This window comes from Argentina silus (genome assembly GCF_951799395.1).
Source record: "Argentina silus genome assembly, chromosome: 10".
Lineage (NCBI taxonomy): Eukaryota > Metazoa > Chordata > Actinopteri > Argentiniformes > Argentinidae > Argentina > Argentina silus.
In genome coordinates this window covers 6,643,788-6,670,296 of record NC_139664.1, presented here as the reverse complement: position 1 = coordinate 6,670,296, position 26,509 = coordinate 6,643,788, and the positions used below count along the sequence as shown (strand labels likewise).

The window sequence follows — 26,509 nt, the reverse complement described above, 5'->3', positions numbered from 1 at the left end:
TAAGAAGGGGCGGGTCAGAACGTCAGCACTGGAGGTTGTCTTTGAACTTTGCCAGTGTAGAATTACCTCCGGACACGGACAGTCAACGTGAGTAATGCATGCAATTTCAAGGATAGATACATGAAATCCATTATTTTAAAATAGCAACTTGTCGTTTATCTATAGCTAATGATGACGATGTGTCATTCGTATATTGCTTGCATAGACAGCACAGTGCACAAGTTCTGCAAGCTAATGTAGCTAGTAGCTAAAGCTAGTTAGTAGCTATCCCCAATGTGACTTAGCTAGCCGCTACCCAATTACTTTCTATACCAAGCAGGGTGAATGAGATGATCTCTGGCCACGATACTCTTGACCTAGTTTAGTCTGTAGATAACTATATGTATAACTACTAGCGTACATACTGTACTTTTTGCATAAGCTAGCTAACTGAACTGTATCTTTAGGCTTAATGAAATGTTTAGATCCTTACACATTCACTCAAGTATTTCGTCTCTCACGTCCTGGTGCAGTATGGGCAATGTGTTGGCTGCCAGTGCCCCAAATCCGCCTCCTACCACGGACGGTGCTGGCCAGGGGGGCCCTGGTTTGATGTCGGTCCCTCCAGGGTTCATCATGCCCCCAGTCTCTCCCGTCCCTCCGTCCTCCACCCCCAACCAGCCTGCAGGAGAGGACGAGAGTCCTCTCTCCAACCCTGGCACCTATGAGGAGTGCCACCGTAAATGTAAAGGTACGGGTCTGACGAGTCATGCTGTGTACTGACTGAATAGTCAAGGGAGCCATTCAGAAGCACTGCTGACATTCATTCTAGTCTCTCATTTCTTCTGCTCAGCACTTTTGATTGTGGTGTTTAAACTGCTTTACATACTTAAAAGCACAATTTGCTACATTTGTTTACTTTGTTTCAGAGGTGTTCCCCATGCAGATGGAAGGAGTGCGACTATTGGTCAACAAGGGCCTGAGTAACCACTTCCAGGTCAGTTCTGGCTGCAGGCCAATCAAAGGTGGCAATTGTCCTACAACACTTTACATGGCTCCCAACATGAGTGTCATTAATGTCATTGTACCTGTATAATATGTTTGTTGTCTCTGTACTGCAGGTTAGCCATACGGTCACTCTGAGCACCCTGGGGGATTCTGGGTACCGGTTTGGATCCACCTACGTGGGCAGCAAGCAGACTGGCCCTGCTGAGGTGATTATCACTGCCGTGACCCAAACACAACCTATAGCTTCCTGTCCCTAGCTCATAATAACCCTTTGATGCTGATCTGAAAGAAACGGATAAGGCTAATTGGAAGACAATCTCTGTATTACATACACCCATCTGCTTCCCTCAGACCCACAAACACCAGTGTGCTGTTGGTGACTAATGTCATGTTATACGTGTTGTACCCTCCCAGTCTTTCCCAGTCATGGTCGGAGACCTGGACAACACTGGCAGTCTGAACGCACAGGTTATCCACCAGCTCACCAGTGCAGTGCGCTCCAAGATAGCCATCCAGGTAGGTGACTGTAGATAAGAGACTGGGGACAATATCAAGGATTTCACATATCACATGTTGCCTCGTGGTTTATTATCGACAATATAATGGCTTTGAAAACTCAGGCTCCCATGTTATTTTTAATGCAACGCAATTCTGATTACAGTATATACGTTGTTTGTGTGTCATAGACCCAGCAGCACAAGTTTGTGAACTGGCAGTGTGACATGGAATACCGCGGTGATGACTTCACCTCAGCCGTAACCCTTGGCAACCCAGATGTCGTTGTCGGATCTGGTAAGATCACCTTCTCTGTGACATACACTCTCACTAGAGCCAACAAGGCACTCTGTGACCCGTGCTCCGCTGGCCCGTTGTAAGTTACATTACTTAGAGCATCAACACGCAATTCATTGAACATATTCACAACATTCCTACTAACAATATAGGAGTATATAAGTCATCAGCAAAACAGAGGCACGGTGGTGATGATGATGATGATGATGGTGGTGGTGGTGTTGTCCCTCAGGTATCGTGGTGGTTCACTACCTCCAGGCCATTACTCCTGCCCTGGCCCTGGGCGGTGAGCTAGTCTACCACAAGAGGCCTGGGGAGCAGGGGGCCGTCACCTCCCTTATGGGCAGGTACACAGGTGAGACCCACTGATGAGTAATCACAGCCTCAACCTAACCCTTTATTAAGACTGTCTGTCCTAGCACTGCTTTACGTCCAGTGTGCCCTATCAATGTAGGTGAGAATGTTGCTGTTATAGCACAAGGTGAAAGAGAAGGTTTTTTAACTCAATTTATTTGATTGCCAAAATGTTTTACCCATGAGATTCCATGCACACTGTGCTATTGTGTTTGTAATCGGAGTGTAGCTAATTCTCTCCCTCTTGTTGCCCTACAGGCAGTAACTATGTTGCCACGTTGACTCTGGGAGGAGCTGGTGCCCATGCAACATACTACCATAGAGCTAATGATCAGGTACCTTGCCTGCTAGCACACCTTGAGCCTCAGTAGTTGCTAGCTCACTAATATCTTTCCCAACAAAAGCACCCACAGGGGGAATATGGCCAAATGCCTGTCGATGGTGTCAGAGACTAGATCGCCGGCTCCGATTAAGCATTCACAGCAAACGGACAAACAAGTCAGCGGTAGAATTAGCCCGATCATATCTATCCCGTAGGCTACGCTACCTTCTCTACTCTGCCCATGGACCAAGGATCCATCCTGACTGTCTTGGTGCTGTCCCAGCCCGCTACTCTGGGACTGGTATTTGGTGGAATATCCTGCCTCAACAGTCCTACGTCTGAAGGACCACCCTAGTTCTGACAGAGGTGTTAGCCTACTGAAGTGCTTAAAGGGGAACGACTGCAAATTTAGGAAATTTGTCTGTGCCTTAACCTCTCTGTGACTCGCGGAGGACTGTCTGGCAACGTGCGCACCTCTCACTTAGGGTGAGCGAGTATTGTGAAAATAATATTGCGATTTCTTTTTTTTTTGGCACTGACCTAGTTAGTACCATGCTCATGTCAAGTTCCACTGCTTATCTAACAGTCATGTACATACAACCTGTGTAACCTGTGCCTCTCCTTTCCCCTCTCAGTTGCAGGTAGGGGTGGAGTTTGAGGCCAACACACGGATGCAGGAGACCAGTGCATCGTTTGGCTACCAGGTGGACCTGCCTAAAGCCAACCTGCTCTTTAAAGGTAAAGTGTATTACTTTACAGACTGGCAGTACACGCACGCACACACACACACACACACACACACACACAGAACCATTCATCATGAACAAATCATACTGGGCATCACTGTTCAACTAGAGGACATATAGATCACCATTATGAATCGACTCTCTTCCTCATTCCCTCCCGCCCTCTAACTCTCCCACCCTGTCCTCCAGGCTCGTTAGACAGTAACTGGGTGGTGGGGGCAACCCTGGAGAAGAAGCTGGTCCCTCTGCCCCTCTCCCTGGCCCTGGGGGCCTTCCTCAACCAACGCAAGAACAAGTTCCAGTGTGGATTCAGCGTCACCATTGGCTAGAGGGCCTCAGACCACATTGAGCCTCCTCACTGGGGTCCTGCTTGGACCGGCCGGCACAAAGACACACTGGGACATAGACTGACCTTTACAACCAGATTCAGAGACTCTCCTATACTGTGATTTCTGGGGCAGAGAGAAAGGGCCACCAAGAAGCCAGGATTGGCCAAGCCAAGCCTACATACTGTAGCACAAAGTCCATTTCCTGTATGGTATCGGATACCCAAAGACTAGAGAGATGTAAAAACAGACAGAGAGCATCACGTGATGCATGTGAACGTACTTGATGTCTATCAGACAAGTGGTTAGACTATTAATATATGATGGTGGTGAAAATATATGATGAATCATAAATAAACATGGTTACTTTTGTATCTTTTTCTGTTTGTTATTTTTTACAAAGAACAGACTGAATAATAAATAAGTTACTATTTGGGTCAACCTTCTGGTCAGAAGAAGTACACAAGAGGGAGCTCTAAGACAAGGAACATGGTAATTTGACTGTTACCATGGCAGCAATACTCAAATAAATTGCTATGTAACGGCATACATTTTCTTAACAAAAATGTGCTGTGTCACATAAATAAAATGACAAGACATACATTATTTTTTCGAAACAGATCAGTCAAGAATCACAAATGGACATTTACTAATGTATTTAGGACAGTTTTTACATCATTACAGAGATAATATCATTGTAATGACATTTATGGATACAAAAACTTAAAGGCATGATGTCAAAGGATCACTAACCTCCAGTGTATCACCTTACCGTAAACGTCGCTCTACAGCAATAAATGACATAAATATGACACAATACAATCATTTGTAGTCATTTAACTGTTTGAAATGGACAATATCTACAACAAAAACTAAATGTTGATAGTGGATACTGTGATCTACTCTCCCAGAACATAATCTTTGGATCATTTAGACTTTTTTGCAATACAAATGTATATAATCTACATCACATTACATTTGAAGTAGTTGAGCAAAAGCAAATGCTCTAATCCAGATTTATAATGAGTAAATTTGTCTAAAGTAAACGAAACAACTGTACATCGGAATCTTTGCAAGTAAGACTTACTATGAGAATAAGTGCCACAAGCACACAGTGCTAGAGAAAGGAAAGAAAACAATTGTTACATTTTAGGTTAATTACAAATGGGTGTGTTGGGAAGTGCTAGGAGGTGGAGAGGTCTGGAGGAGGAGCTCAGGTGTGATCTAAAGAGTCTTAATGTTGCATTTATGACCATCTCAGAAACCCGGAATTCCCACCTGTGATCTCGGACCTCCGAGTTCGGAGCATTCAAGTGATTTGAGGTCGGAAACTCTAAACAGCATTAATGCCCGCCGGTGTTAACCATTTTAACTTTAAATTCTGTAAGTTTTCAACTCTCCAAAACCCATCTCATGCACGACAACAAACTGCAGTGTTTATTCAACAGCTTAGAATAATTATTGTTGTTATATTTCCACCTCACTACTCCACCCACCTGAGCACAGGCGAAACAGTGAGACAGCGCTCCAGCACTGGTCATTTCACTTCTTACCGCTGACAGAAATTGCAAAATACGTTAAAACAGAGTTTGGGAACTGACCATTGCTTGCAGATATTACTGACCGGTAGGCAAGCACTTAAATCAGATTTTAGGTTGAGGCTGAAATCTTATCATGTGAAACTTTTTTTATTTAATTTACAGTAAGCTATGAGACACATGTTCAACGTAATCTTAAAGGGAAATGATAAATGTCACAATTAGGAATAATTGAATTGTATTTATTTATATTGTAGGCCTTATTTAGGATTGCCGTTACCTTGTGAAGGTTTGGCAAGGAAATGTGGCTATGTATTATTAATAGCAAAACATATCTTAATATTAATCATCTGAGTACAAGTAATGTAATTAACCCTATGTGCAAAGGATTGATGAGTTTGTGCTGATTAGTGCAAGAATGGTCAAATAGGATGAATCAAATGAGGCTTTAATAATACTGTAAACTTATACAATCATTACAAGGCAAATGTTACATTCTACCCTCAATGGTAAATGGTAGATAGAGAGAGATAGAGAGAGGGAGGGAGAGAGATGACCACACGGCCATGAGCCAGGACAAAGAAAAAGACAGCAATTCCTTTCATTCTGCTTTTATATCCCTCTACAACCACAGTATTTAAATTAGGAGCTGTCTGCAAGGAGACCCAACCAACCAACACAACCGTATCATCATGTTCTTGAGACGTTTCAGCCCACAGCCCTTTCCCCCTTCAATATTAATAATATGTAGAATGAAAGTACGGTATATGAATAAAATTATTACCAGAGACAGTGTTGACGAGACAGCCAAGCTCATCACAAGAAAGGCATGTATACATTCCCAACTAATCCATCATCATTACCTGAAACTCTACCCATGGGTGGAGACGACTCTTCATCAGCTGCACTTGAGCAGCTCTGAATTCCCCAACCAGATTATAAGGAAGAGAGGTTTGAGCCCGCACATTTCTTTGCTCAACCCTATGAATCTATAACCCTATGAGTTACCAATCCAGTTCCAGTGCTTTCATTGATGTGTCGGCTTTGAGCTTCCGGCGTGTCAAGTCTCAGTCTCTTCTATGCAAATCTCTTTAATTGCTGTTTAAAAGTAACCTTCCTCAGAGTCCTCTGTCCTTTGTGGTACACAAGAACATAATGACTCTGCTAAGACACCTGTACATATTTCTGTGAGCTGTCCAGGTATGAGGTGAAGGCATGAAACAACTCCTATGATGACAGAAAGGATGAAACCTGCTCACTCACAAAAGGTAGTTGAAGGGTTTAAGGTGAGAGTCGTTTCCTGAGGGCACCTTTTGTTGCAGAGGTAGCACTAATGAAACCGTTGAGTGATATCTGCGAGACAAAAGCATTTATGTTTCAGTCCTACAGCATGCATTCATTCTGAGGGTCATACAGTATGTCATTGTTCTCTGGTTATTATTTGCAGAGTAAAGGTTGCATATGAGCACATCTTTGTTAAAGGCTTTAGTCAAGCATACCGAAACATCTGTTGAAAGGTTAGAGAACAAAATCATACAGTATTAAATAACCTGTGAACCTGTTGGTCTTGCACAGAAATACTGCACCTTGCATACATTCATTGTACATAATGTTGTACTGTATTTGTCTCATTGTATGCCAGTTGTTTCTTGTAATGATATTTTAGTAACATATGTATGAGAATACTACTACAGTAGATCAATCAGTTAATTGATGGCTTTGTACCAAGCAAGCTTAGTGATGTGATCTCAGTAATATTGATACCTAATTTATCTGTTGATGTGTTAGCGGGTTGGCAGGTTTTCTAATTTAATTCTGTGATGGGAGTGAGTATAAAATGTTTATTTTGGATTTATATAGTGTTATGTCTCTTATGTCACGAGACAAATGAACAAAGGCCCTGTTTCAGATTTGACAATTGTTTATTTATTTAATCTTTATTTATCTAAGAAGTCCCATTTTACAAAGGAGACCTGGCTAAAAATGCAGCAGAAGGCTAAATATATTGTATGGAAACTACAGTAGGCTATATAGCATAGCCTCTGAACTAAGAGCTGCATCTTACATTTTATGTTCAGTGATTGAATAAAGGAAAATAAAGATAATGAATACTAGTAATGAGGTTTTATTTAAAGCATGAGACATTCCATGATAAGATATAGAATGCAACAATGCAACATTCATACAAAAATACATTCATAAACAGTCAATCATGACTATAATATATGTGTAATGTTAGAAATTATTTTTATAAAAACAGTTGCATTATAATGCTCAATAGCAGACGAGTAAATAAAGCTATTCAGTTCTTTATTTAGGGTGATTAAATTTACTAATTGTATTTGATATTCCATATGCAAATCAATTGAATTAATATGTTTTTTAATAATCTGAAATCTACTAATGTGATGGCCTGTTGATAAATGAGAGATGAATCAAGCATTAGTCCCGTGGTACGTTGGATTAATACATGGAGAGGTTAAGCCAGGTCATCAAGAAAGATGTTGCAACACACGCTTACACAAAGAGCTATAGTGGAATAGTACCAGGCTAGGGAGGACATACCAGAGTAGGTATCTTATCTCTTACAGGGTGCTGACTCCGCAGCTGGGATGAATGGTGTGACCAGCCCGTGAACAACAAGGGATGCCAAGTCTAAACCATGGTTCCTCCCCAACCAAATAGCCAATCATAATCATTTTGTATTCTGTAAATACTTTGTTTGACTGTTTGAATGCATCCATTTTTGGAGGGTTGGTTACAGATTAACAGCTTGCTGACTGTGATTTTCTTCGCCAAAAGTGGTCCTTGTACAAGTCTAGAATTTTGACATATAAATAAATAGCTAAAAGTAAGAAGTAGTTTGTCTTCTCTTCAAATAAAGAACACGTTTTCTCACAGTAATGTAATGTGTACACTCAACGAGCACTTTATTAGGGTTAGGGTTAGGGTTAACACTAATACATTTACATTACATTTATGGCATTTAGCAGACGCCTTTATCCAAAGCGACTTACAACAAATGCATTTGACTAAGTAAGTGAATCATCTATCCATCAGTCATCATAAGAAAAATTAATCTATGCAAGGACCAAGGGCTATTGGCAGTCACAATGCTAGAAGAAGGAAGATTTTTTATTTATTTATTTTTTAAATGTATTTACAGCAGAGAAGCAGGGTGGTAATGGGGGTGAAGAGGTATTTAGGAGGGACAGTTAAGATGTAGCCTGAAGAGATGGGTCTTCAATCTACGGCGGAAGATAGGTAGTAACTCTGCAATCATGACAGCAGTGGGAAGCTCGTTCCACCAGCGGGGCGCCAGGACAGTAAAACGCCGTGACCGAGTAGTGCAGCTGCTGTATCCACGTAGAGGCGGCGGTGGCAGGCGGCCAGCCGAGGTGGAAGAGCGGAGTGATCGGGCAGGGGTGAGTATAAATACAAAAATTACGTAAAATAAGTACAAAATGATGATATATTGTTGTCTACCAACAAATGTGGTCCCGTAGTACTGCTGTATATCTGGTATGTACCGTTTAGCTCTACCAATAGTTCATCATCATTTTAGTTCCGTAATTGAGGTTATACTTTACTATATATCTGCAATTTGCCTGGTGTTTACCATAGAACTTACATGATAAAAAGGTAATTACACACTAATAACATACTCATTACATTCTAGCACCGCTACAGTATATAGACCCACCTCTAACAATCAACAATTATATTTAGTCCTTTGAGAAAATACAACTTTACCACACAATTCCCCCCCTCCAAAAAACAACAACAACAGGTAAACTGACATACAGTACATATTGTAGGATTGCAAAATAGATGGGATGGTCTTTGAGGCTGAAATCCTAACTTGAGATCTATGCTGTAACTCGGTGTTCAGCGAAATCTCTCATTGACAGTCAGAGTTACGTTTGCAGATCTCTAGTTAGGATTTCGGCCAAAGTGGAAAGACAGTCTTTGATGGAGATAATTCCTGCAGAACATGTTCAGAGGCCAGGTGAAGATGGGGCTGAGTGGACACATCAGTAAGTCCACAGCAGCATCAGAGCCAGGAGGAGAACTACCACAGGGGAGGAAGCCATCCCAGGAGAGAAGCCAAAGATACTAGAGGAGAGGGAATAGATACTGTGAGATAATACTTTAATGTTAAGTGCATTTGCTAGATTTTTACTAATTTATTTAATCGTCGATCTAATTGAGACAGATCATCAAATCAAAATATAGACATGTTGAGTTCACAGTAGTCAGATTTATTGCAGTCAGTCAGACCAGTTTTAGCATTGGACCCTGAATCATATCATCATAGCAGCATTGTGTCAAAACATTGAAAGAGAATGATTGTAAACAGGAGGTGTGGGTTTAAGTACCTCATGTCTTCAGTTGTTGTTGGAGGGGGCAGAGTGGATGTTGGAGGGGGCAGAGTGGATGTTGGAGGGGGAACAGTGGTGGTAATGTTCCTACAATATAGAACAGAAATACTCAAAGATAAATTAGACTTATAACTTCACATCTTTTAATACTGTAGGTAATATTGAGTACTCTTTTACAATCTTGAAAATGTTAACACACTTGCAAAACGACACTATTTGAAACAATAGTATTCCATTAAATATATTATATACATATCACATAATATGTGTACATAAAAAGTTAAGTATATAAAAACAATATCATACCGTGTGACACATGGACCCCCGTCACGTTTGTCTGGAAACAAGGTGAACTTCACTGGTGGCAGTATTGGGCATGGGAGAGAGCTATTCTGAAGTAGAGGGGAGATATCTGTGGATAGAATAAAATAATAAAAAATGAATTGCCAAAAGAGCATAGTATGTGAATGCCTGCAATACACTTCAAAGCAGTGCTAGCTGAGAGAACAACAGAAACTCAATCTGTGTTGCCAAAATAATACATCCTTAAGTAGTTTGTGTGAGTAACATTACATTTTGGTAAGAGGATATGATACACTTTAAAGTCCCAGAGTGGAAACATTTCTTAGACATCTAGTACTGCTGTATACAAAATAACACTGTACATTTCATACTCAACATACAGTATAACATTACATGCATTGCACATTATCCATGTCATACATCTCATCCTCTACAGCCACATACATAATACATGTATTGCACAAGATAAACAGTTTAATCTCAAAAAGACCTAAAACAGTTTACCAAACAGATGGAATATGCTTTTACAGGCTCACCTTGCATGGTGGTGAGGAAGATGACGTCACCTCCCTTGAGGAAGTCTCTTTTCTGCAGGTCCTTTAAGCCTTTGAAATATATTTTGCCGATCAGGGAGTTTGCATAGTATGTCTCGTTGTTCTCATCTGTGTGGACTGATCCAACTACACTAGGCTTTCCCCAAATACCATCACTGTCTGTGGCATTGGGGTCAGAAGTGATGCTCCACTGCTTGGACATCTGCAGCTGAACGTTGGGGTTCTGGTCCAGCAGTAGGAAGGTCACCTGCCTCCATGGGCAAGGCCACTGGAGCTGGTCATCATAATCACCAGACACCAAACGCACATAGATTCCAAAGAAGGTCTTGGACAATCTTGTCATGATCTGGTAGGCATAACCCCCTCTGGAGTAGTATCTGGGGCTGAAGAGAAAAGTGTTGTAGTCGCTGGTGTTCAAAACATTCTCAAAGTCCCTGATCTGCCAGGTGTTGTGGGGACATTCAGTCTCAGACAGGTTGATGTCATCGATGGAAAACCCTCCTGTAGAGTTTCCTGCTCCTTTACGCACCTCAAACTCCACCTGGAAGGTGTTGGTGGCGTTCAGGGGCACGTGGTGGAGCTGCCAGTAAGACGCTGGTGAACCTAAAGAAAAGTGTGTTTAAGTGGTATACCTGACTAGGAAGATACCTAGTAACAATATACACTGGGTGTATTGCTAATTGACCCGTACAAAAAATGCAAACATAATATATGCAAAAAATGCATACATACAAAATGCATACAGAATAATACAAACTTGTTGAATTCCACTCAAGGAATAAAACAACTGAAAAGACACATCTACTAGTTTAAAACAAAGCGTTGTGTTCTACATGTTTTCTAGGTTTCACTTGCGGTGTTTGTTGATATGTCTCCTCCTTATCATTATCACCTGTGATCTGGTCCATGAGGCGAAGAGTTCCTTTAGTGTCCTTCTCATCCTGGTACTCTCTGATCCAGATGTTGAGCTGGTCTGATTCGCTCCCACTGTGGTAGTAGTAGAACTGCAGACACTGGACACTGCACTTCCTGCTGGGAGTCATAATCCTGCTCTCCAGCCGGGCTCTGTCCCCCTCCTGCCCATCAGCTGTGCTGGCGTGCATGAAGAAACCAGTTTCTGAAAACAAACAACAGTTTGTTTTCAAATCTTGTACTGTTTCATTAATGTCTAAACTGTAAGGGTCGATTGCAACCAACTTTGACAATGGGATGACCGCATGCTATAAAATGTTCATTCCTGCATTATTTAACCTTTAAAAATTATTTCATACAGTACTGTAAGTTAATTCATTTTTAGGCAGTTGTACTATTTGTGGTTTCTGATTTCTGATGATGTTTGATTATTCAGATGGGCAGGGGTAGAGAACCTCAGACATGACATTCCCACTGTCTGGCATCTATACTGTACCTATTTACAGGCAATTCTCTAAATATAAGACTCCGAGCCAGGACATTAATATTGTGTACTTGTCACTGGATTGGACTGCAGTCCTAGATCCTGTGAATCAAACAAGCTATTAACAGACGATGTTACTCACTTAAATAGCGCATTTCTAACATATCTGATTCTTTTGTCGTTTCATTGTTTTATGAGTACATACCCTGTTTTGGAGAGGCTGTGGTGGATGTACCATAAAGATGAAAAACACAATGTTCTTAAATGTTCTTAAATCTTATGCATATGCATATTGTATACATATTATATACAATAACCCTAACCCTAAATGAAGCAACGGAATCAAACAGTAGAATTCTTGTCAGTAGAAGCATTCTGAAATGTCACCTGTACTAGTGAGGTTGGTGTGGTCGGTGTCGGGACCCCCAGGACTACTCGTCACTCTCTCCCAGCCGGTCTCCACACTCCGAGTGCAACGACTCATCCCACACATATCCTCGTCGGAAAAGTCGCAGAATTCTCTAAATGCGATGGTCGAACCTACAGGAAACACACACACACACACACACACACACACACACACACACACACACACACACACACACACACACACACACACACACACAATAAATACTAAGATTCTACTGACACGTTGGTCAAATCAAATCATCTGGGGTTCTTAACACTTCCTCCCCAACAAATGCAAATATGGGAAAAATGTTGTGGAAAACAAGGGGAAATTGGTATGTAATTAAAAGAGAATACTTTTTTATTGCCAGTTAATGTTTCAATTTTAACGCAAGTTTACAAAAGGCTGTCAGAGATGCAGTGCCAGTTGATAGGACTTACTGCAGCTGTAGAGTCTGTTCAGCTTCACAATATCATTGGAGCTCATTTCCAGCCTTTGGCCAATCTCATCCTGAAACTCTGGTATCTTAGTGATGATGGTAGATCCGTTGCCATTGCTGAAGGCGTTCTGGGAATAGTGCATCACTGAGTTGTAGTCATACGGGGTACCCTGGGTGCTGATTTCTTCTGCACTGAATTTTTCAAAATTGTGCTCTTTACCTACAGAGATAGCAAGAAGTACATACAATGACACAATAACCACCCATCTGATTATCTGTTTAAACACCATGAACCATGTCATAAAATACATATCTCAGTCATAACTCAACAATTTAGCTGATCATCTTAGCCTGAGATGAATCATCATTAATTAATTAAAATTCAAGTTATTGTTTTTGGCCATGTATAGGTACATTTTTAAATAAAACTAATATATCAAACCTTCTATGATATTTTCATTGACAATAGTCACATGGTCATCTCTGTCAGTTCTGGACTGCTCGTGATAGAAGCCCAGAGCGTGGAGAAACTCATGCTCCACTATGGAAATATCATCACAAAACCTCCCAATGGAGAGCTCTTGCCCGTTGGAAGAACTTCGTCCTATGTAAGAGAAACACCTATACAGGAAAAGACACAGGGTAACACACCTGTAAATGGATGCCAACAGCAGCACTGATATACCACCATAGACAATTATTTTCCAAGACACATTGAATGTCAATCAGCTGATCACCCATAGGACTGCTGTTGTTGATCTTAATCACTTCATGTGTCATGGCAAGGTTATAACATATTAACATGATGCTGGTTATTGTGACTACATGAGATAAGGTCTCGAGAACAGGCTGTTAAAAAAAGAAAAAGTGTTCAATCAAGGCAGTTCCTATAACAAACACAAGAGCAAAATTGTGCTAGCAAAAAGAAATCTCCTTACTAATTCACACGTTACTGCATCAACTGTAACTAAAGGACCTTACCCTCCCAGCTTTTGGACAGAGATGTAGTAATCCTCATCGTCCCTGGGCTTGAAGTCGATGCATGATTTCAGCCTGAACTGGTCAAAAGCTCGCAGAATGATTCCTTTGGCATTCATTTCTTCATTAGGATACAGGGGAATTAGGGGGTTGGATATAGAGAGGACCAATTTAAGGCATGGGAAATGTTTTATATACATATATATATATATATATATATATATATATATATATATATATATATATATATATATATATATATATATATATATATATATATATATATATATATATATATAGGCATGGTAGGATTATTGCTTATCAGTTTAAGATTATAATTGTAGTAAAATGTAATTGCTACTTCATTTACCAAGGTCATTGTTCAAAACATAGGGGACAGGAGAGGTCCATAGTTGTTCTTGATCCAAAATGGTGTTCCTCTGTTTTTTCTGAAACCAAACAATATGGATAAGCCTTGGGTAATGTAAATCAGCAATCCCTCTGGAAATCTAGTGCCATTAGACTTACCTCCAGTATATCTCCATCACGTAAATTCAGATCTAAAACAACAATGAAAAACAATGAATAATCTTGGGTTTGTAGAATATTGTGTCAAATTCAAACATTATTTGAATTCAGATAATTGTAAAAGTAAAGGTGGAATTGAGAGAGAAGTTGTACTGAGGCTGATGGATACAGTGCTTTCCTCATACAGATATCCTTTATCTCAGCTTTACCTTTGTTTATTTCAACAATGGCCAGGTTGTCACCCAGTTCTTGAAAAACAAAAGAGAAGAAAAACACAGAGACAGGAAATTAACATGTATAGAAAATCAAACTTGACAAATACCTCAAGAAACATGAATGTATAATGGCAGTGCATTATCATGCTATTATTAAGGCAATGTAATGACAAAACATAATTGTAATAATAATCAATCATGTTTTCTTCCAGGTACACTGAGGTATGTGTGCATCTAAAATCTGTGACACTACTGTCACCAGATGTTTCTAATATATCCCAAACAACTTTTGTGTGTAAAAACGTACCCTTGGTCTTTGGTGGTGCCTGAAGTGCCTGAAATATTTGTATGTTTCAAGGTCATTACTTAGAAAAATAAATATGATTTTCATTTTATACAATATTCAAATTGATATTTAAATAGAACAAATTCATACTCTTACCAGCAACACAGTTTGTGAGACAGCCAGGCTCACCACCAGAAAAGTGTAGATGAACATTCTCTTCGGTGTCCTTGGAAGGATCAGGCTCCCTAGCAACAAAGAACAATGAGCAAAGAAATATACAATATAAGACACAAGAAGAAATAGTAATGCATTTCATCCCTCAAAAAGACATCCTCTTGACAGATACTGTACACAATACAAAAAGATACAAGATCCAAAATACTTTTGTGCAAGAATCAATCGTTCAAATTATATTGCATAAGTATCAAATGGGGGAAGTGGGATACAACAATTCCATACAGGAAAAATACACTAAATACACTATTCATTATATTGTTGTGTATTGTTGTGTTATAGTGTTGGCGGCTAAATTTGGCCGGTCTGTTTTAACTGCTCTCATATTAACACAAAAAACATAAATCATCACCAAATTTAGTTTAACACCTTTTTAAGTTGTGAAACAATGTCTTCAATAGTGGTTAACATGATTAACTGCAGTGAATATACAAAGAACAGACACTGAAAATGTATCTACATTTCTATGTATTTTTTCCTATCGTATGTGTGTATTTCATTACCCATTCATTTCCTATGGCGGTCATTTTAGACCCGGAACCCCACAGGTGTGACAAAGTTGACTAAACCACTCAAAATTCAATGAAAGTGGAGATCAGCAATTTTATATGTTCAAATGCCTAGTGTGGAGGAAAACATAAGGTCTTGAGGCAATCAGATGAAAAACACAATATTTAATATTTATATTTAGGAAAAGTTGTAAATCGGTCAGATTTTACCCGAACACAAGAGGAAGGCTATGCACTGTCCATACCTGTATCCATATCCAAATATGCACACTATACATAATAGTGTAATTGACATGTTAAATGCTACAGCACTATAAATCCATTACATTAGAGGAACAATCTGACAACTTTTACCTGAAATGTCCAGATGTTGGGTGGGAACAACTCTTCATCAACTGAGCTTGAGAAGCTCTGTAGTACGGAGCGTTTATAAACAATGACAAGCGCAGGCATGGATTCACCTCCGGTCTATTTTGAGGGTTATTATGCAAGACACCCATGTCTAAACAAACCGGTTCTAAGCAGCGTTCCAAAGATGACATTCAAAGGCTCACATTTTTGCTACCCTTGACTGGTAATTCCTCTTACCTGAAAGATGATCGCATCTGTCTACAATAGTTTGTCTCTTATGAGTCTCTTGGTACCAGATGGCCATCAGGTTTTGAGAGGTAAAAATGCAAAAAATGAGGAAATAGATGTCTTAATTTACATCGCTAAACTATAAAATAAGTAGCAACATAGTAGAATCATCCATGTTATGCATATTGACCTATAAGGCAAATTACACTTATAGAACACATATAGGTCACATATAGGTCACATATAGGTCACATATAGGTTACATATAGGTCACATATAGAGGGTCCCAGTAAAGGTAAATGTGCTCAAACATTTTAGTGAACAGTTTTGGGCACACCATGGATTATTTTTTGTTTTCGAAACAGATGTCTCTTACTGTTAAACAATGTTACAGTACATTTCTGAAAAGACAAAACACCTTAGATATGTCATTGTGTAAGAGCAAAGACAATGGCTTATGCTGAGACAACTGTACATACGCCAACAGGCTGTCTCAAGTTCACTCTTGGTATTCATTCTTTTGTGGCAGAGATAAAGAGGTGGCGTTGAGTGATATCTGTTAGATGATTGATTTGTCATGTGTATGCATCCTCTCAGAACAATCTAGATATCGTCATGCACAGCAGCTTATCACACGTGTTCTTTTCTTTTCAGAAAGATCAACGCAATGATTTTATTATAACTTGCTTAACTTGAATTTAACTCAAGTGAAAAATCACATGAAGCATGTACCTAGCTGGTTGAGTAGAGAACAGTGTGTGTATAGAAATTGTGCAATGGGCTTCATCAACACAATGTTTGCATGTGGAGGACACCAGGGTACAGGAAATGGTTAGGCTACAGGAGAGTCAGCGTATCTGGCTCTGGGGCTAGAGGAGCAGATGTCATTCCACATATCTATTTTTGGTACTGGAAGTGGCTCCCACACTGAAAAGGTTTCATTGCATTGTCGTCTATGTTACGTTCCACGTAGGTTTGTCTGTTCTGTTTTCCCTCTTTCTTTATAGGGCGACATCACCACTCCCATTTGCTGCACCTGCTGCCAATCCTCCTAATCATCTGCCATCCCAGTCCAACCCCAATCAACTCCCTTCATTTAGTATTTAAGCTGTGTGTTGCATGCCAGTCGCTCTCTTCCTGAGCTCATGCTTTGTTGTACACTTTGATGTATGTATCCCCACTGACACTTGTTTCCCCCGTGTGTGTGTGTGTGTGTGTGTGTGTGTGTGTGTGTGTGTGTGTGTGTGTGTGTGTGTGTGTGTGTGTGTGTGTGTGTGTGTGTGTGTGTGTGTGTGTGTGTGTGTGTGTGTGTGTGTGTGTGTGTGTGTGTGTGTGTGTGTGTGTGTGTGTGTGTGTGTGTGTGTGTGTGTGTGTGTGTGTGTGTGTGTGGTCCAGGCAAGACAGAGGCCTCTATACTCTCACACGTAGGTGGAACTATTGTATAGATAATAATAATAATGCATTTTATTTGGAGGCGCCTTTCAGGTCACCCAAGGTCACCTTACAGAAGAGAAGTAAAAGCAAAAGCATGACATCAATCATTAAAAACAAAACAAACAACACATTTAGATAAAAACAAGTGCAGAGTGTCCAATTTATAGAAAGTATGCCAGTTTGAACAGGTGGGTTTTGAGTTGGGACTTGAATGTTGTGATGGAGTCGGACTGTCTTATGTGTGGGGGGAGAGAATTCCAGAGCTTGGGTGCTGAGCAGCTGAAGGCTCGGGCACCCATGGTGCTGAAGCATGACGTGGGGATGGTTAGCAGTCCAGCAGAGGTTGAGCGAAGGGAGCGGGAGGGAGTGTATTCATGGAGGAGGTCACGGAGGTAAGTGGGGGCTAGATTGTGGAGGGATTTGTAGGTGAGGAGAAGGTTTTTGTACTGGATGCGGTAATGTACCGGGAGCCAGTGAAGTTGGATGAGGACAGGGGTGATGTGGTCAGATGATTTAGTGCGGGTGATGATCCGGGCGGCCGAGTTCTGAATGATCTGCAGTCTGTTGATGAGTTTGGTGGGGAGTCCGGTAAGGAGGGCATTACAGTAGTCAATGCGTGGTGTGACAAGTGAGTTGACCAGGATTTCAGTGCTGGATTGGGTCAGTGATGGGCGGAGTCTGGAGATGTTGCGGAGGTGGAAGAATGCAGTCCGGGTGATGTTCTGAATATGGGAAGTAAATGACAAGGTGTCGTCCAAGATGACACCGAGGCTCTTGACTTGGGGGGAGAAGGGTACGGGGGATCCATCGATGATGATGGGTGGAGCTGGGGTGTGTTGTGATTTGGTGAGGGTGGATTTGGAGCCAATGAGCAGTGCCTCAGTTTTGTCACCGTTAAGTTTCAGGAAGTTCCTGCTCATCCAGCTCTGAATGTCTTCCAGGCAGGTGATGAGGGAAGTGGGAGGGATGGCGGCAGTGGGTTTGGAGGAGATGTAGACCTGTGTGTCATCAGCGTAGCAGTGAAAATGGACCCCATGGTGACGGAGGAGTGTGCCCAGGGGGAGGAGGTAAATGGTGAACAGGAGTGGACCCAAGACTGACCCCTGGGGGACACCCAATGAAACACCGTTGATGACTAGGGCTGTTTCAGTGCTATGTTTTGGACGGAAGCCAGATTGGAAGGGGTCGTGGAGATTGTTTGTGTCAAGGTGGGACTGTAGTTGTGCGGCGACCACCCTTTCAAGTGTTTTGGAGATGAAGGGGAGGTTGGAGATGGGCCGATAATGGTTGAGGTCGGCTGGGTCAGCACCGGGTTTTTTTAGGATGGGTGTAATGGCAGCCAGTTTGAGAGTGGGGGGTACAGTACCAGTAGAGAGGGATGAGTTAATTATGTTGGTGATCATGGGGGAGATGGACGGCAGACATGCTTTGACAAGGGAGGTGGGAAGAGGGTCGAGCTGACAGGTGGTGGATTTGGCTTTGTGGATGAGTTCTGTGACGGTGTGTTCTGATACTGGGATACACTAGGAAAGGGGTGGTGTACATTTTGATGTCCTTGGTCAGAGTAGTTAGTTAGTCAGAGAGGTATTTTGAGTTTGGATGTTTAGTTAGGATCAGTTAGTAGCCTCTCCTAACCCTCCTAGATTTTTGTTACTTTCTTTTCTTTGGCAACATCCGTGTCCCCTTGGCCTGTGAGCTGCTAGTGTTGTGTGTGTCTGTTGTGTTGTGTGTACACTGCCCGTACACCCTTTACCCTAGACACAACTGAGTCGTAACAGTCTATTACACAACACACAGCTAACTACAGTGAGGTTTAATCCCAGTTGACATTTTGTCATTGTCTTTTTTTTCTTCTTCCAAGAAACAATGTCATGGTCAGTGCAATCTTTGGATATATTGAAGATTATCACAATTATCACAATAGCACAATGACAATAAAGTTGAATCTAATCTAATCACATAAACAAACAATGGATGTAAATACAGTGTTGGATTGAAGTACAGTGAAGCTCAATGCTTAGTATAGTATTTATAGTATTTACCCCTTGAAAACACATGTAATTATTAACAATGATGGGGACAACCTAACCTAGCCTTCTTAAACCCCTTTCTTAAGATTTGTACAGCAGGCTTTGAAAGGTTCTCAAATTACTTTTATTTGAATCATGAGATGTGAACACACTATGTGTCATTGTCATACACTGAGTGAAGAGCAAATCTTTTCTTATTCATAACAATCTAGTAGCAATGCAGGCTGTTACAATGTCAATAACAACACATAGCAATAGATATCATCAGGAAAATTCCATGAACAACATAGAAGCGTCTGCATAACGGGCGTTATGGCTGAGGTTGAGCGGTCTGGTCAAGAGTCTGATCTGGCAGGAAGGACACAAGCCCAGGAGCGAGGGAAAAAAGCCTATGAAACAGGAAATTACAATATCAGCTTTCATGTTTGTCAGCCATGTTACCCAAGAAGTCTCCAAAATTGTAATAGAGGTAGAATAGCTCCCGTCTTATAATTGTGACATATGGAGCCATGTCACAATGCCTTCAGACCTGTGAGTGATCACTCATCAGCACACCTGCAGGTCATCCCCTAATCATCCAGGCCCCTAGAGAAGACTCCTTGGTAAATTAAACCTTAAAATGTGACATGGACATAAGACAGCTACTTACATTTTTTAAGTGTTTTTCCCTTCAGGTTTTCCCAAGAAGGACATTTTTGTTAATTGTTTTAAGTCCCGCACCTCAACAAACACCCACAACCCATGGTGATTTGTAACATAATCAGAAGCTGTATAAGACACACAGAGAAAGACTTTCAAAGCAGCAGAAATTATAGAGCTTACATGGAGTGGTTTGACATTGTGAAACACAACGTCCTTAGAATATGACACAGATGTGTGTTGCTGGTGTGGTGTCTTCGATGTTCAGCCTATACATCACAACAATAAAACAATAACAACCACAAAGTCAAATGTGCATGTTAGATCAATATTCAGAAATGATAAATTGACATGGCTCTATGGGCAAAACATAAATGTGAGATAATGAGTTGTGCTGGCAATTTGGATATATATATAATTAATATGCATAGATGTGTGCATGGATCATTAAGTATACAATTGGCCAAAGCTCCACAACATATGTGCCACATGGGTCTTACTCTGTGCCACATGGGCCTTTGTCTCGGTTGCTTGGGAAAGAGGTGAAGTTGTGGGATGGCAGTGTGGGACAGGGGAGAGAGCTTCCAAAACCATTAAGACTGGAGATATCTAGAGGGAACAATATATGCAAACGTCATTTTGCATGTATGAGACTCTGGAAAAAGAGAAGCTTTATCTTCTAACATTACTCAAGCCAATAAGCTGAACTGGCCGAAAAGAAACATGGTCAATATAATGCAACTGTATCTCTATGAGGTAAGTATGAGGTAAAATAAGTAATTTTAACAATTTTAAACATTTTAAGCTTTAGCCAAAGATCTCACTTTAACACTCCAAAAGTACCCTAAAAAATCTCAATATAACTTTTAAAAATCCCATCCCATGGCGACATTGATGGCTCACCTTGCATGGAGATAAGGAAGAAAACGTCACCTCCTTTCAGGAAGTCTCTTTTCTTCAGATCGTCCATGGACATGAGAGAGCTGTAGCCTACTGCTTGGTTAACATTGTATGACTCACCATGCTTTGTTATGAGAGTTCCAACTTTGCTGGGATTGTCCCAAATATCTGCAAAAATGTGCAGTCATATCATGAGAGGGTACCTAACCTTTAACTTCTGCAAGGTGATGATGACAAACATGTAGCGTGTGTGTGTGTGTGTGTGTGTGTGTGTGTGTGTGTGTGTGTGTGTCATTAGACAGAAGTATTGGCATTCAGACATACAAATCATATACTGTAGTTCAATACTTGAAAGAATCCCAATGAATGTCTTCACAAGTTAATTAACTTGATCAAACTAACGGTTTACAATAGACACACTCAAATTGAGCGTTTGAATTGGACTCACTTTCTTTTGGATTAGTAGTAATGCTGACTTGCTTGGACATTTGTTTCTGGATGTGGGGGTTCTGGTCCAGCACAAGAAACGTCACCTGCCTCCATGGACATGGCCAATTCAGCTGATCATCACGTTGGCCTGACACTAAACGCACATAGGCTCCAAATAACTGTTTCTTAAGAACAACTATCACCTGGTAGCCATAGCCCTCTCTGGAGTAGTATCTGGGGCTGAAGAGATAAGTGTTGTAGTTGCTGGTGCTCAAAACATTCTCAAAGTCCCTGATCTGCCAGGTGTTGTGGGGACATTCAGTCTCAGACAGGTTGATGTCATCGATGGAAAACCCTCCTGTAGAGTTTCCTGCTCCTTTACGCACCTCAAACTCCACCTGGAAGGTGTTGGTGGCGTTCAGGGGCACGTGGTGGAGCTGCCAGTAAGACGCTGGTGAACCTAAAGAAAAGTGTGTTTAAGTGGTATACCTGACTAGGAAGATACCTAGTAACAATATACACTGGGTGTATTGCTAATTGACCCGTACAAAAAATGCAAACATAATATATGCAAAAAATGCATACATACAAAATGCATACAGAATAATACAAACTTGTTGAATTCCACTCAAGGAATAAAACAACTGAAAAGACACATCTACTAGTTTAAAACAAAGCGTTGTGTTCTACATGTTTTCTAGGTTTCACTTGCGGTGTTTGTTGATATGTCTCCTCCTTATCATTATCACCTGTGATCTGGTCCATGAGGCGAAGAGTTCCTTTAGTGTCCTTCTCATCCTGGTACTCTCTGATCCAGATGTTGAGCTGGTCTGATTCGCTCCCACTGTGGTAGTAGTAGAACTGCAGACACTGGACACTGCACTTCCTGCTGGGAGTCATCATCCTGCTCTCCAGCCAGGCTGTGTCCCCCTCCTGCCCCTCAATTGTGCTGAAGTGCATGAAGAAACCAGTCCCTGGACACAGAGAGTGGGCATTGTTAACCATAATCTGATAATACAGACACTCAACGGTTTATGAGTATGTGGCAAACATTTCAGATGGCTGCATGCATTCAACAAAATGCACTTTCTAAAGCTTGAAGTAGCTGCAATATACAGCATTTACTATTGTGAGATTGTGAGACAACATGCATGGCAATGCATGTTGTCCCACAATCTCTTTTTTCTTGAGAAAATCGACTTGCGGTGAATGTGTCTGTCAGCAGGATTGTCATGTAAGGTCTCACCATTAGCTTTACCCAGGCTGGTGTGGTCGGAATAGGGACCCCCTATGGCAGTTGACATTCGCTTCCAGCCCCCTACCAAACTCTTGAAACAGCGACTCATACCACACACATTTCCATTGGTGAAGTTGCAATGTTCCATAAATGAAATGGATGTGCCTACAACGTTAATCCGATTAGTATTTCATTTTTTTTTTGTGAAATTCAATGTAGCTTGTCATTTGGTCAGACAGTAGATGATATTATGTTAAATGTGTCTCACTCTAAATGGATTACAACTTTTAAGGGTTAATGAAACCTTCATAAACCCTTTGTACAGTAAGGCCTACATAAGCATGTGTCATTTATAAACATGTGTCATGCAATATAACGGGTGGCAAAAGAGATGTCAAGATAAGTGTAGGGACCTGTAGTAACACCGTTTACATAGTACAGTATGAAATTGCTAAATATTTTAAGTGTCTATGAAGGCCTTATAAAGAGTTATTGTGAATGTTTAAAAAAACTTGAGAAATTTACTAATTTTCACTCCACTATCCTGTGTACGGCTCAACACTTACTGCAGTTATAGAGCAGGTTCACCTTCAAAACATCATTGGAGCTCATTTCTAGGCGTTGACCAATCACATTCTGGTACTCAGGTAGCTTAGTGATAATGGTACGTCCGCCGGTGCTGAAATCATACTGTTTGTAGTGCATCACAGAGTTGTAGTCGTACGGAGTACCCAGGGTGGTTGAATGTGCACTTGAGGTTTTTTCAAAATTATTTGCATATCCTATAGAAAAGAAAAGACTATGTATTTGTGAAACTCAAGAACCACTTTAGTTGAAAACCATGTATTACTACTGCCATGAAAAAACAAACAAACAATAAACCAGCCGGATGGAGGACCAGATACATGAAGTGTCAAAATTTAGCAAATTTGATAAACACGATTAAAGTACATGTAAATGATTAGTGAATGTACTGTACACAACTAAGACAAATGTGTACCTGAAGATACCTTTGCACATATTTACAGACTTTTGCAGAATTTTCCTATTCAGATGATTTTGAACAACAATTATAAACAAACCCTCTTTGATGTTGTCCCAGACAATGACCACATGGTCATCTCTGTCATATCTGGACTGCTCGTGCCAGAAGCCCAAAGCATGGAGAAACTCATGCTCCACAATGCCTACATAGTCACAGCCTTGTCCGATGGAAATATCCTGTCCATTTGTATAATACCTTGTGATGTAGGACCAACACCTGTAGTAAAGAAAAGAAAGCTTAAAGTGAACTTTTTAAGTATTTGCCTGATAACATCAGTAAAAAAGTGCCCTTCAATATGCTGTAAGAGCATAACAAATCAAGTCACCCTTTATCCTTCTTGACTGAAATATAGTACTCCTCAGAGTTCCTGGGCTTGAAGTCGATGCACGTTTTCAGCCTGTACTGTTCTAAGGCCCGCAGAATCACCCCCTTAGCGTTCATGTCTGAGTACAGGGAACATATGGGGAAAATGATGAGCAATGTAATGCATGTGACTCAATTCAAACGGCAGATACGAATATGAGCCTCGACAGTAGGATGCTTTTATCCACAAAGATTCTATCTATTTGACAAGGCCTTCCGAAGACCTTCACTCACCCAGGCTGTCCTCTAATACATAGGGGACTGGAACGTCCCACAGATTACTCTTATTTAGAACAGCATTCCTGGCAATCCTCTGCTTACTCTTTTCCTACATTATTAGAATAAAACAGATACAGAATTGTCAAATTGGAATATTAAGTGAGGGAGAACAAAATCTAAAATCATTGATCTAAAGTGTACTTACCTCCTTTATATCACCCTCAAGTAAATGTAAGTCTAGAAAATAAATGCAGCAACTGATTATCAACAATGGAATTAGGGTCAACACTAATGGTAATGTTTTTAAATACTGCTGTGCATATATGTATGTTTTACTTTATACCTAGTTGTTATGCAGCAAAATCTTACCTTTGTTTATTTTGTTAATGTCCAATTCGTTATCCTCAATATCTTGAAAATGAATTGAATATACAATATCAATGCAAATATAAGTTCCTTGTCGGTAGACACAAAATAAGGACAATAAAAACATAACAGAAGTTTAAATTTAGGCTACATATTAATAGTTTCATTGTGAACAAAAGCTTACAGTATATCCGTAAGAAATACTGGAAATGCTAAATGTAATGTAACCTTTACATTGTAAACTCACCAATGAGTATTGGAAGAGCCTGAGGATGAAGAAAAAATAGTTTTGGTTATGGATTATTGGAACATAATAAATCCTATAACCTATAATTATATTGTTAACATTTTACAACCATGTTTCCACAAATATATTTACTCAATATTTGCTAAGAAATAGTGTGGTAACTATCTGTACTTCAAATAACTCTAAACAAATGTACATCCTTCTTTTATGCATTGGCGATCATGTCATTCTAAATTGAAAATATGAAGTTACCAAAATGCTTGAAAGACGTGATAACAACCGTGGATGACAGGTTCAGTCATACAGATATTTTGGAATCTGCCAACCTTAAATGTTTTACCATTTTTTCTTTACCAAATGGTTAAACCATTTATTAGATAAATAACGCACAAGTGTTTGTTTTGTTTGAGGAAACTGTCCTATTTCCACATGCTTTTATTGAATCGATTTTTGTTTTTGGTTCGGAAACCTATCCTTAACGAACAGAAACTCTCAGACTCAAATTGGCCAATGATCTAGTAGGCTGATAGATGAGTCAAAGCCAGACAGTTACAGCCGATAATTGGCTCCATTGGATCCAAATGACGCCTCCCACTCTTCGCACGGTGAATTTCAGCTTCTTCCTTCTGGACGAAGGTTTACAGTCCCAAAGTGCATAACAAAGCGGTATAAAAATAGCTTTGTTCCAGCAGCCATCACTCAGATAAACAAGTCTTAGCAACCATTGCACAGATTATTTAATTATTTTATCTTTAGTTTTTAGTGAGGATTGCAATATCGAGTACTTTTATTTTTGTTTGTCTACTGTCTTGTGTTATGTGTGTCAACATGGATGACTCGTTTACTGCAAAACAAATACCTACTTACGGGTACAAATAAAGTAACCTGAACCTGAACCTGAACCGATGTGAGTGTCCTGACTGAAATAAGGTTTATCACTTTCAAAACATGTTTCACACCTCTCTACAGTGCTTTTGACTGGTCACCATTGGCTTTGAGTAGACTTAAACAAATATTGTCTCGGTGCTGCTGTCTTATTCCTGGTCTCTTGTTAAAAAATATTGTCTTCATGAGACTAACATTGATAAATAAAGGTTAAATAAATGCTCTTACCTGAGAAAAAGGTATGATGCTCACCACAAGAAAAATATACATTAACATTCTCTCTGAATGTCCTGGCTATGACCAAATGATAAAAAGAACCAAATTCTTGTGTGGTAACCTGACTGTAGTTTTCCTCTGTCTGCATAAGTATTTGTGTTAATGTTAGTTCTTGAATTTCCTCAAGAAGAAAGGATGCATAATCTATTCATCTATACATATACTCTTCAGAAAAAATGTACCCAACCATTGGAGTAAGAGCAATGCAATGCAAGTGAAGTTCAACCTGAATTTCAACCTGACTCAAGGCACAATTCTTCAGGTATAAAGAATGTATGGAATCCTTAACCTTACATGAAACAAAAGCAAATCAGTGCATCAAAACAGCATTTACATCTTTGTCATTTAGCAGACACTTTTATTCAAAGCGACTTACAACAAGTACATTTGCCTAAAGTAAGTGAATCATCTATACATCAGTCATCATAAGAACAAAATCTATGCTGGGACCAGGTGCCATTGGCAGTCACAATGCTAGAAGAAAGAAGTCAATACGCATTGCAGTATCCTTTGTCATCTAATTAAAAGATCAATCCACTATTCATTTCATAATGACACACTA

At 40.2% G+C, this 26,509-nt stretch overlaps 3 protein-coding genes across 4 annotated transcripts; 1 reads left to right on the top strand and 2 right to left on the bottom strand.

The window, feature by feature from the left end:
* Positions 1-45: 45 nt before the first annotated feature.
* tomm40 (translocase of outer mitochondrial membrane 40 homolog (yeast)) lies at positions 46-3,901 on the top strand. The gene is made up of 10 exons (XM_083678338.1): positions 46-87; positions 513-730; positions 909-976; positions 1,101-1,193; positions 1,402-1,503; positions 1,674-1,779; positions 2,012-2,134; positions 2,392-2,468; positions 3,091-3,193; positions 3,391-3,901. The coding sequence occupies exons 2-10, from the start codon at positions 514-516 to the stop codon at positions 3,528-3,530; spliced, it is 1,029 nt and encodes a 342-aa protein (XP_083534464.1). The 5' UTR covers positions 46-87; position 513; the 3' UTR covers positions 3,531-3,901.
* A 4,070-nt stretch (positions 3,902-7,971) lies between these two features.
* Positions 7,972-15,753, bottom strand: LOC310811070 (meprin A subunit beta-like). 2 transcript variants are annotated; one of them, XM_083679074.1, is made up of 15 exons: positions 15,653-15,753; positions 14,712-14,800; positions 14,577-14,604; positions 14,264-14,302; positions 14,055-14,086; positions 13,897-13,975; positions 13,530-13,647; positions 12,991-13,169; positions 12,550-12,768; positions 12,088-12,240; positions 11,197-11,421; positions 10,287-10,907; positions 9,754-9,859; positions 9,445-9,534; positions 7,972-9,181 (listed from the first exon to the last, which is right to left on the bottom strand). In XM_083679074.1, exons 2-15 carry the CDS (start codon positions 14,766-14,768, stop codon positions 9,100-9,102), a joined length of 2,028 nt encoding a protein of 675 aa, XP_083535200.1. In that variant the 5' UTR covers positions 14,769-14,800; positions 15,653-15,753; the 3' UTR covers positions 7,972-9,099. The 2 variants fall into 2 exon arrangements, with proteins under 2 accessions (XP_083535200.1, XP_083535199.1); XM_083679073.1 differs by lacking the exon at positions 15,653-15,753 and adding an exon at positions 15,293-15,361.
* A 4,723-nt stretch (positions 15,754-20,476) lies between these two features.
* On the bottom strand, positions 20,477-24,032 carry LOC310810673 (meprin A subunit beta-like; the record flags this gene model as incomplete). The annotated part of the gene is made up of 7 exons (XM_083678520.1): positions 20,477-20,589; positions 20,884-21,048; positions 21,329-21,769; positions 22,059-22,283; positions 23,113-23,328; positions 23,629-23,807; positions 23,917-24,032. The coding sequence occupies 7 exons, from the start codon at positions 24,030-24,032 to the stop codon at positions 20,477-20,479; spliced, it is 1,455 nt and encodes a 484-aa protein (XP_083534646.1).
* Between the last annotated feature and the right edge of the window lie 2,477 nt (positions 24,033-26,509).